This window comes from Aptenodytes forsteri, unplaced genomic scaffold, assembly GCF_000699145.1.
Source record: "Aptenodytes forsteri isolate BGI_AS27 unplaced genomic scaffold, ASM69914v1 Scaffold35, whole genome shotgun sequence".
Taxonomy (NCBI): Eukaryota; Metazoa; Chordata; class Aves; order Sphenisciformes; family Spheniscidae; genus Aptenodytes; species Aptenodytes forsteri.
Genome location: NW_008795334.1, coordinates 2,302,006 through 2,314,277, shown reverse-complemented (window position 1 = coordinate 2,314,277; position 12,272 = coordinate 2,302,006). Strand labels below are relative to the sequence as shown.

The window sequence follows — 12,272 nt, the reverse complement described above, 5'->3', positions numbered from 1 at the left end:
AGGGGCCTTTGGCCTAAACATATGTGGCAATTCTTATGTTCTTAGAATATAATTGTGTTCCTCACAAGCCAATGACCTTATTTGCTTGACAACACTTGATTGGTGCCTCCACAATACGGAATCTACATTAAGATTTTCTGGTAAGAAAATTATTTTTTTCCCCTAGTTAACAGTCAACTCTAAGATTCTCTGTTTCTGTGGCTTTGTTTTTTTGGTTTTACTTTTACCAAATTATATTACAAGCAGATATTCCTGAAAATAAAATATTAACACTTACCCGTTTGTCTAGCGTTCTTTCCCTTACAAAGCCAAGCAGCTGGTCATTGACTAAAGAAAGATCTCTCTTGCCCGCAGTAATAATTGTTACAATAACATCATGTCGAATGGCTTCTTCTGGGTCATGTGATCTAACCTTCAAATACTCTGTTATGATCAGAAACAATGAAAAGCTTGGCTTTTTTATGTAGATATGACGTATTCCGATTTATTAATAATGTTAAAAGAATTAAATGTCAGTCATATCACAACCATATAATCTATTAAACATATAACTGCCCACAGGAAACAATCTGTTCCAGCATTTTCTAAATTTTAAATATAAAACAATTATAGAACTGTAAATATCAGAAGAATATAAAAGTGAATAGCTTTTACAATAACCTCATTTGCAACAAGCAATGAAGTGAACTAAAGCCGATTAGAATATATTGAAAATAAAGGGGGGTGGGGGAGCGAGAAGAAATAAAAAGAGCAGACTCTCATTCCCAAAGAGCTAAGAAGGTAAATAATAAATGAAAAATACTGACAATTGCTGTAGGTTAGCTTGAATCAAAAAAGAACAGTATTTTCAGTTAAGTCTGAAATTCTGCTCGTAGTTAAAATGATGCTGAAGTGAAGGAAGAAACTTCATAGTTTAGATCAGCACAATGGCATTTTCTAAACTCAGTGGAAGAGAGTACCGGGGAACACACTGACTTTTTTGAAAATAAATCAAGATGTTGCACCAATATTTGCTTTGACTTGCCAAAAGTTTCATTAGAATCTGAAAGTACTTTAAAACTCATTCTGCAATGGGTAGCTTCTTGAAGACTCACTCTGACAAATTCCACACAACGTCACACCCTCCTCTCTTTCTAATAACTAGCGCTTGTCTTCAGCAGAAAGCAATTACTCAGTAGTTAGCTCTTCCATCCAGCATCAAGCATTGGACTCGATAGATTTTAGAACTACACTGCTATGTACAGAAATAATTACATTCTTCCTTGCTCATCTCTTAAATTATTCTAAACCCCTGTATGAGCATCTCACCAGTGAGGTCTTTTGCTAAGTCTGGATGGTTCATTAAACAATGACTGGCGAATTTCACACTCTCTAATCTCACAGGGACATGGATATCATTGAACCTAGAGGGATAGAAGATGATGAATGTTAATTTTTAATTAGCCTTGCAAATCAAGATTATTCTCTATGTAGTAACGTGTTGATACTATGTTCCATTAACTATCAGAATACTTTTATATGGCAAAATAATACAACAGAAGCATTTTGAATTTATCTCCATAATGTACCTCATACAAATTTTTATGTTATTTCTTGTGAAATTAAGTCAGGACTAAAATTAAAGGATGAATACACTATATGTGGATGAAATGTTGACCCAATGGATTTTGTCCATTGACTTTTGAACATAATTCTCCATACACTGTTAATCCTGTGTGTGCATGTGTGTGTGTATATATATATCTATGTGAAATTAAAAAATATAAATTGCCATGTAACATGTACCATTTGAAAAGATTCACTTTTTAAAAAATGATAAATTTCTGTATTTACTTAAAAGGAAATCTCTCTTCACTCAAAAAGGTAAATGCCAAATAAAACAGATATAGTTGCAGATTTAGCTGAACAGTATGAGATTTCAGACAATGCTGGCATATCTATTGTGTAATTTCTGCTATGTATGTAATGTGCTATCTATCTAACCTATATTCCCATAGCTGACAGCAATATAGCAGCAGTCCTTCAGACTTCGTCGTTCTAAAATATAACTGTATGCAATTCTCTGCTTTGAAAATTCAAATACAAACAGTTACATCCTCTAAAAACACAATGAAAAATGCAATACTATCAGAAGATTCAGAACAAAAAGAACAGAAATTCGGAATTCTATCCCCGTGTCTCTTACCGCCCAAGAAAGCACTGCCAAAGAGGACGATTTTGTGTGGCCAGATCAGAATCTTTGGAGCCAAAGAGTTTAGCCAGAAGTCGAACAACAGCCAAACGTTCTTCTCCATCATTGCTCTAAAAATCAAAATATGAAAAAGGAACTGTAAATCATTATCCGTAATATCTTAATAATAGTTTCTGGCTTCCTTTTCCTAACAACAGCCAAACGTTCTTCTCCATCATTGCTCTAAAAATCAAAATATGAAAAAGGAACTGTAAATCATTATCCGTAATATCTTAATAATAGTTTCTGGCTTCCTTTTCCTCCTGCTTTTATAAAGAAGATTAAAAAGTGAGTTTGAAATAATTCCTAATAATCCTCAGTCTCCCTAATTAGATTATTAGATGAAAATAGGTATTTGTTTATTTTTACCCATAAAGTTAACGTATTACAGGCATTGAATAGATGGCTGTGCTTTGAAAATTCCTTCTCTTTCAGGAATAAAAACCCACGCACAGTAGTTTGAATAACATATATCCCTAACAATTTCAACAATGAATGACCTTATTTTTGTTTTAAAACATACTTTATGACTATTTTATGTGTTTGGAAAAGACACCAATTAAGATGTTATAAACAGATGTGTACTAATAGAAGACATATGTAATTTCACCAAATACCTATTTCTTGGTTATTCTTGTTTGTTGCCACCATACCCTATATGTACATGCAACACATAAAATTATTTCTCTTGTCCACTTTCAATCTTATGAAATACAAATAGCTTTTTAATTAAAAAAACCCCAAACCCCCAAATCAGGATAAATTAACTATTTCCAAGGATACAAAAGAAGTCAGCTGACTTATTAGCTGATTATGACAAATCTGAGAAAATATTTGGAAATACTTCCTCTATTATTAAAACATTATTTCAAAAAAGAAAATTCTGCAAATCAAAACTGAAGCTGACACACTTGCATTTCATGAGATAAGCCAACCACAGCTTAATTCCTTTATAAATTTCAGGTGAAATCCAAAGATTAAGTATATATAAAACTTTTGCATTAGATCATACAAATTTTTCATTATAATGATTATATATTGTGTGTGCATAATACACGTTTGCAAGCACAGAAAGCACACAATTGTATACGACTTTCCAATGTTCTTCCTTTAATATTACATTTCTCTGTACAAAAAAGTGATAAATATAAAATTTTTATCCCTCCAGTAGAACACTTATTAAATCTACAGCTCTGCACTCTTAATACCCCCACAAATTTTATTACTTGTCCAAAGCTACATTGTAACTTACCTTCAGCTTGAATTCAAGCTGTGGCATGACAGACAGCAGTAAGTGCGGATCTATGGCAAAAAGCTCTTGTATCAAGTCAAACACATGTTCTGATAAGTCACTTACTGAAGACTTCCCCAGTACCAGAACCTGATTAAAAAACTAGAATACAAACAATATCATTTAGCAGATTTTCCTTCATTAATGCAAACACTATTTTTAAAAATTATTTTAACGTAGTATCATTAATACTTTAATTCTAATGGAAGGTACTCAATGCACATTTTTTCATTACATCAAAGCATTTCACCCTTACAGTTTTGGCTCAAGCAAATTACAAACATCCTTCATAATTCAGTTCTATTACTTCCATCAGGATCGATTAATTCATGGTAATTTGGTAATTTAAAATATCAATAACCATCTCCCCAGCAAAATTAACAGGTAATAAAAGAATTGTTTATTTAAAATGCATATTCATCCAGCGGATGTTGAGAAAAAAATTTAGTATCTTATTTTTAATTTTCTTATCATTTAAAACCAATCCAAATTGAAGATCACCAAATGTTGAAGAAGAAGCTTCTCGACTTTCAATTCATTTTAAAGAATGTCAGATGACGTTATGGTATGTCTTGTGATATTTGACTGTAATGTATCAAGGTTGTTAGTGATCTAACAGAAAAAAACCCCAAAAGTAGCCCAAAATATGAATGATTTCTTTTGGGTTTGTTAAATTTTAATACGCTTGATATAATTCCTATTAGATACTGTGGGTTAATATTAGTATTTTTGAGCAGTGCAAATGCTATAAAGCTATTACACACTTGAATAAGAAAGTAGGAAGAGTAATATTAAATCAACTCAAAGGTCACTCTATGCACGATCCTGTTTCCAGCTAAGACTAATTACAAAAGCTTAAAGAAACAGGGGAATTGTAAAGTGGTACTTGTTAGTGAGTACTTACTGATTAATCTTTTATGAATTTGCCTAATTCCCTTTTTAAACTACTCTGACTTTTAAGAATTCTGTTGGCTTCAGCACCAAGGAAAGGCAACAGAATGAACCAGACTACATCCCCCACAAGACTGTAGCAGCTATTTTAATAGGCAGAACATACAACATTGACATTCAACAAAAGGAATTATAGTAGAAGGAAGCCTTGTAAAAAACTTAATTCTTTTAGTCTTTATGACTAAACAAGTTTAGGATGGGAAAAAAAAAATCTAGTAAAGCACTGGTAGTTTGAAATGCTTCATCCTAAAGCTTGGTATTAAATGAGGCTGTCTGGTTGCTGGACACCTGAAGTACTAACAATTCCTTTTGTTGCAACAGGATTTTTTGGTGGTCACCTGTTTTCACAGCCTAGATTTAGGCTTAACTTTCGACTGAGATGGGTAAAAATTAATCTCCTCTTCACTTATTTGAAACACCTCACATACTTCTTTAACAACCAAGCTAATAATATCCTATTTGGAAAATGGTATTTTTGTAGCTGCATTACAAAACGTGACTTTTATAAACAGTATTTTTAAACAAACAAAAAAATCTCCAATAAATCAAGACAGTAACAAGAACACTTGTTACTTGTAGGTAACGTGGATTAATTAATTTACATACATTGGCAATACACGGTTCAATGGTCTGGACGGTCCTTTTCAACAGGACTTTTGCAAGATCAAATGCTTGTTTATTCAGGTTCTGAAATAAATAAAAAATAATAATAAAATTTTAAAGAGACAAACTATTTCAGATTACTTTACTTTTCTCTCCCAACCTTAAAAGACCACGACTTTAGAAAGGTACGTTTTACCACCAATCTATTTGTTTTCAAAGCTATCTAAGTTCAGTTATGTTAATTCCACAACTACAGACTTAGAAAAAATCTTAAAACTAGTTTTTCACACACTTAAAAGAAATCTAACCCAAACCCATCACTTCCTGCACATTCTTCTAAGACTTTATCACTCCAGTTGCTACCTTTAGCATTGCATTCATATCTATGAAGGGTTTTCACATACAGTCACACTAAAAATTTTGAAGAAACGTTACCACACCTCCATACTTTGATAATTAACGTGCACCAAATTTTGCCACTGAAAAATGAACCAGTCTAACTTACTATTTAAATGTGTTTTTGTTTCCCCCTCACATATTCATTAAAAGTACACCCTGTAGCAAAGTTCAGCCTTGTCTAGAGGGTAAAACTGTGCACTGACTTCTCCGTGGACTGTACTGTATGCTCTGAGATAGCCCACAGAAAGCACCTACACTCGGGCAGAGTTAGCTGCAAACTTTCCAAGTAAACGTTTGATTGCAACATAACAAATCTGAACATTGGTTTTATTACTATTGAGCAAGATAAGGAATGTAACTGTACATCTGAAAAATGTGACTGTCCAAATCTGCACAAAATCCCATATGCATTATCTCATCTCACCTAAGGATTAACGCAGCTTGGGAGAGGGGTGGGGAAGAAGGTGGATTAGCTGATTGCCCTGAAAATTACAAATGACTGCAGACAAAATACAGGTAAAGCCTAAGGATGACTGATTCTTGGAAAGACAGTATTTGGCAAGTCTACATTGAGAATGACTCCCTTGTGTTCTTTTAGCTGATGAGATGACAAACCGAAAGACAGTTCATCAACTGATAGTAAAGAGAAACAATTGGCCAAAGGCTCAAACAAATATCTCCTCAGTCACCATAGCACTAAACTGATGTCTCATTATAGAAGACAGACAGATGTGTATAAACTCTTCTCAAATTCAGAACAGAACAGTTTCTCTTCAAACCAGACCACGATTAAAATCTTGTTGGCAGGTATGTCCATATTAAACTAAAGGACTGCCAACCTCATACAGAAAATATATTTTATTTGGATCTTCAATACAGCTTCAAATATTTCTTGCAATGAAGTTGTGTTGGGTTTTTTCCCCCCTAAACAGGCTCACCAGAGCTTAAAAAAAACCCCAAACCACAAAACGAACAAAAACCAAACCAACAACAACCAAAACACAAAAAACCAAACCCCAAAAAACCCCAAAGAACCAAACACCAAAACAGCCTAGAAAAGAAATATATATTGATAAAATAAACAACTATTAATAAATAATAAATAATAAACAAATAATCAATCTGTTAGGAGGAAAAAACCCTTGAAGGTCTGGATTGGCCATACCGTAGAGGATGCAGAAGAAAATACTGATTTTAAATACATGAAATATATGTTTTTAAGGAATAACCTTGCTAGTAAGAGCGTGAAGAAAAAATATTCAATAAATAGCACTGGTTTTAAAGTTAATAAAAAGAACTACAGTTTGATGCAATAGGTGGTCTGAGCAAAATGTGACATACCATAGTGCTATTGAAAACCTGGATTTACTAGAGGAAAGCCACATTAGCACACACAGAGAGAACAATGTACAGTAAAGCCACTTTACTGATAATGGGAGTACAAATAAATATAATTTAGATGCTGAGGTAGACTCTACTTCATGTCTGGTATATTTCTCTTTTTTTACTGCAGTATTGTCTTACACAATGTAAGAGTTTAAAAAAAAAACAAAACAAAACCAAAAAGGAATAGAATACATCATCCAAAACACATCTTTCAGCTCCTTTACAAAGACTAACTTCCATTAAGTGTAACAGTCTAGCTGCACTGATACTTTTATTATGTCACAGCAGAGAATGACTAGTATTCAATTGCTTTGCACGGACATAGAAGTATTGTTATTATACGTTCTCTACAAGAAAGTGAACTGTGCTTTTCAAGCTGTGGTGCTTCTGATTTACATACCTAAGGACAAACAATTAATATAACCACAGAATTTCCTAGGAGACCTGTTCATGAAAGGAGAACATAATTACCGCAGCCAAACTCTGCTAGGCAGAACGAACAAAAGAACTTTCTGTTTTTTTTTTTTTTAAACTACCATGGTAAAGCAGTAGTTTATGTTCTGTTGTTACAGGAAACAAACAAGTTAAACCAGACCAAAATACTGACCAAAGTATGATACTGAGCACTGACTACAGCATATTATTTGCTCATTCATGATGGCCAAGAGCCAGTAAGGACTGGCCACCAGTCCTCTAACAGATACTAAATATGCAGTACAACCCAATATTTACACCAAGTTTACCTCCCTCTTTATCAGAGCCTTGCTTGAGAATTTCCTTCATTAGGCAAAATTATAAGATTAAGCTAACAATGTTAATGCTAAACAATCATATTCACTTTTACTTTGCCTACACCAAGTAGTCACAACACACTGTTCAGTTGTACAAGGTTTACCAGGTCTTTGCATCCTCAGAGCAATGCCCACCATTGTTAATAGCATCACCCAGCACCTGACATACACATCTCCACTCCTCTATTTCCACTCCTCATCTCCACTGCCTATAATTGATTGGAAACAACTTACAAAGAACAGAGTATTTTCAAAGGGACTCTTTTTCTGTTGAGTAAGAACCCTCCCTTCCTGTTAGCAATTTTAATAAAACATCATCTCGTTGCTGTCAATAAAAATGAGTTGATAGAATGATATTCCCATCTCATGGTCATTACAGAAGGAATGCAAACTGACCTCAGACAACAGATACTTTTATACACCCGTTGCTGAGATTTCACAGGTAAGTGACAGTGGCCACAGCTTAGTCACTCCAGTGCTACACATTTCCATGAATTCTCCCTCTTCAGGTAACCAAAGGAACAATCCCTGCTTTTATGTGCTAATTTAGCTTTAATTATGTAGTCATGGATGGAGCTGCCTTAATTTTGTCATTATTTTAAATTAATAAATGAACAACAGAAACACATACCTGGTCATCAGAGTACAGTTCATTTACTGTAGCTCCTAATTGAAACTTACTGTTCTCCATACAATTTTCAGTAAGAAGTGTAAGTGTTTTAGCAAGGGAATTTTCTTGGTCAATGCAAGGCAACACCAGCCTGCATCTCACTTTCCCTGATTTCATGGCTAAGGGAGTTGTGTTTATTCTCCTTTCAACTTTATTTAGCCATTAAGTTAAAGGTACTTCAACAGCTCAACTGCAGACCCAGTGACCAGATAACAAGTCACACAATGAAACCAGAAGGACAGCATCAGCAACAGTTCATGAAGCTGACTGTAAAGGGGGAGTCTCTGAAAAAACTGTAGAAGGAGCTGTGTAGATGTGCTAAGATAACACCTGCATGACAGCAGCAATCTGCTAGGAGGGGCTCACATAAGACTCCTCTAAGAAGAGGAGGGGGTGTCACTTACATAAGTGAGTTAAAGGGATGCTGAACTCTGCAAAGGGCAGAAAGATTATGGAACTCATAAAAGAATATGGAGCATTAAAAGCAACAAACTAACTAACTTAAAAAAGTAGTACTACACTTCAGGAAATAATTAGGTTTTATTAAACGAAAAGTTTAAGGGGGAAGACACTGGGGGAAAAAAAAAAACCAAACCAACTAGGGAGGTGGAGGGGAGTCTGACTGGCAAGCTGAGGCAAGCAGCAAGTCACCACAGAAATCTTGGGGAGGTCTTTTTCTTTTTTTCCCCCCTTCCTTTTTTTTTTTTAAATAAAAAAAAATACTTCACATCTTTTCAATTAAAAAACCCCAACAAACCCAAAAACCAAAACAACCAACAACCCACAACCCTTAAGATACAACTGTTTTCCTATTACATACTACATTTGCTTGAAAATACTTTATTTCTGTTCCAGTACAGAGTTCCTGAGGTGGCAAGTAGGCAGAATCTCTTGATACTGAATAATCTAGACACAGCTAATGAACAGCACCAAATAATTCCCAAAGGAAATTTTCAATCCACTGTTACCAAGGCTGGGGAAAAAAAGCAGTTGTGATGGCTAAAGTGTGTGGAGGGATAAACAACAAGCAAAAGGCAATAAAAATTACTGTTGTTATGGTATACTACTATAATATTTTACTTTGCAGACCTTGTGTGCAGGAATGAGGTTAATCAAAATGGAGTCCAGCAGCTCCTGAGTTACTCCATCGCCTTCCATGATGATAGAACTCATCAAATCCAGCATATGCATTTGTACCTTCTGGTTGTGGCTATTACTAAGATGATAAAGAATATTATCAACACTAAATTTTCAGACCCTGACAAATATTAACAGTACTGTTAAGAAACAATGTCTAATGCTGTCCAGTTTGCCCTCCCTTACATTTTCCACATCTCAAAACTATTTCATGCGCCTTTCCTCTCTTATAGAAAGCTTCAAAAACCTAGGACACCCTAGCTTTGCTTTAAGAAGTGAAACAAAACAAAAAAGAAGAAAATAACAACCATGGAAATACAAATGAGTCAGAATGAAGTATACTGTTGTAACATGGACAAGAAATTTTAAAACATGTCTACTTTTAGACACACACCCTTCCATATTGTCAGTAATTCGCACTCATTTGCTTTCCCTGTATCTCCTTGTTTGGAGGAATAAAGACTTGTTCTATTCAGACATATTTATTTGTAGACCATGCAAGGATTCAGTCTACCCCCGAAACAGGGTATTTTGACAGTTTAATATAATTGAAGCAATTCAACTTACTTGATAACTGAAAAAAGAGTCCTAAAAAGCTGAATAAAAATTTCATTGCAATCTTCCAACTCAAAGCAGATGTTGTAAGATTTAACCCAAGCTAAATTCTAAAACAAAAATAGGATATTCAGTATATTACAACTTCACATTAAGTCACATTATCATGTTAGTTACATTTTTTCTATTTAAGGAAAAATATTTTACAATAGATTGTAAATCCTTTGGGGAAAGAGACTGGATATTTGCTTTGCATATGAAGAGCTCAACACAAAGGGGCTTTGCAATATACATCCAGAAAAAAAACTAAATATAGAATAATCTGATTTCTTGTGAATAAAACCAGATTGACAGAAATTGTTAATATAATAAGTCCATGTTTCTAGACTTTTTTCTTTATGCTATGAAACAATACAGTTTTAAACATCAATGAAAGGTTTACAAACAAGATACTGTTTCTAAATGCACACTGATAAAACCCCCACACTTCTCAAAAGTAGGTTTTTCTAATGTTTTAAAAATCAAAATCTTATATTCCTTCTGCCATCATCAATATAAGCAGATTTGCATTTTAATCAGCATTTGAAATTTTCTCTTGATGAGGTAATATAACCTTAAGGGTGCATGATACGAAAACAATGTATAGAATTGTAAGACAAAGGCTAAATGTTAACAAATACCAATCGTTTTAACATGTCCTCAATTATAGGCTGCATGAACTTATTAAATGCAAACAGAATTATAACTGCTAAAAGAAACAATTTATGAGTCTGGTGCGACTTCCAGAATAAAAGAAATTTCCCAGGCATACTAGCACATCTGGAGAAACACTGATTACATTTCTCAGGCTTACAGAGCAAATACCATCTACTGAAAATTACAATTATTGCATTACCTCTAACAAGTAAAAGTATCTGTTAAATTGAGGGCTCTTCGTGTCCTCCAAGCCTTTTAATTGTCTTGTAATAAACAAGAATATGTCCTGTCAAAAAACGATAGTGTTTACAAGCTTGATTCAGCAGAGAGTAAAAATACAACCCTTTAATAGTGACATCTACCCACATTTACAAACTCATGATATCAGAACATTAAATTGTCTTTTTTAGGCACTGACAGAAAGCTATCACCAATACAGATACTGGTTATCTAGTGTTCCTTTACGCATCTCTGGCCCTTAAAGTACTACACTGACTCACAGAACTAAAGCAACATCTCTTTAATAAAACTGAACATCAGTATAAATGCGAGTAAAGAATTTTTTTCAATTGGGTTTTTTTGTTTGGGTTTTTGTGTGTGTGTGTGGGGGTGCGTGTGTGTTTTGTTTTTTTTGCAAGGTGGTGGTGGTTTTTTTTTTCCCCCCCTCGGTAAGAGAATGAGGTAGGAAGAAAGCCTTTATTTTATAAAGCATTTTTACCTTAAGTTTGTCATGGGAAGTATATGGAGCTTCAGGAGCATAGATACGAAAGATATCAGCCAAGCAACATGCTACAAGGAGGCGCACATCTTTATTGGGATTCCTGAGGAAGAATTCAGATGCAAGGTGCAAGGCTAATGGGAGATACTGCTGCTTCTCATCCTCCGAGTCCTGGTCCATATCCATGAAGGTTTTTACCACCATCTGAAAAACACAGAAAAAAACACCCCATTTGACTGCTTTCTGCTTTTATTCCTAATTACTAAACAATACTTTCTAAAAGGATGCAATGCTATCAATACATGTTTCACTGCATAATCACAGTACTACAAATTTTTTGTTAGGAGAAACATCAGAAAAAGAGAAGTGTTAATCTGATACTTAAAGGCTTATTGAACTTGGTATTTTAAATTAAGACACTGAAAAATGCTTTGCAGCTCTGCTTATTTTGCCAGTCTTAACCTGAGGTGCAGCACAGAAACTGCTGCACACCGATGAGGTTGGGGATGGCAGCACCTCTTCATCAAAGCAGTCCCAGACCACTGGGAGTGGAGGACTTGCCTCAGTATAGACAGTACGAGGGACTGCAAGCCATCTGGCCTAACATATAGGCCACAGTATAATGCAGCTGCTTTAAGAGCTATACCAAGACTTGAGAGGAGCCTAAGAGGCCAGTCTTACGCCCTGCCTGTATCAAGGCACAGAGCTCAAGAACTACTTTACACACGCAAGATCCTTTCATCTGGTTTAAACAAACTTGATACCAGATAAGAATTTAATCCCTCATGTAAAATATGTCTAATGCTGCAGATCTATTCTTTCTGCATACTCAAAACTACATCTAC

The 12,272-nt window shown here is 34.5% G+C and overlaps 1 protein-coding gene across 1 annotated transcript in view; it reads right to left on the bottom strand.

The window, feature by feature from the left end:
* The window catches only part of PDS5A (PDS5 cohesin associated factor A), an 86,671-nt gene that overhangs the window by 41,423 nt on the left and 32,976 nt on the right, over positions 1 to 12,272 (bottom strand). The window contains exons 2-10 of the mRNA XM_019472306.1: positions 11,428 to 11,631; positions 10,909 to 10,995; positions 10,026 to 10,123; positions 9,411 to 9,537; positions 5,079 to 5,159; positions 3,483 to 3,623; positions 2,186 to 2,301; positions 1,309 to 1,403; positions 278 to 423 (exon numbers count right to left, since the gene is read on the bottom strand). Coding sequence (XP_019327851.1) covers positions 278 to 423; positions 1,309 to 1,403; positions 2,186 to 2,301; positions 3,483 to 3,623; positions 5,079 to 5,159; positions 9,411 to 9,537; positions 10,026 to 10,123; positions 10,909 to 10,995; positions 11,428 to 11,631 — 1,095 coding nt within the window. The remainder of the gene's footprint in view (positions 1 to 277; positions 424 to 1,308; positions 1,404 to 2,185; positions 2,302 to 3,482; positions 3,624 to 5,078; positions 5,160 to 9,410; positions 9,538 to 10,025; positions 10,124 to 10,908; positions 10,996 to 11,427; positions 11,632 to 12,272) is intronic.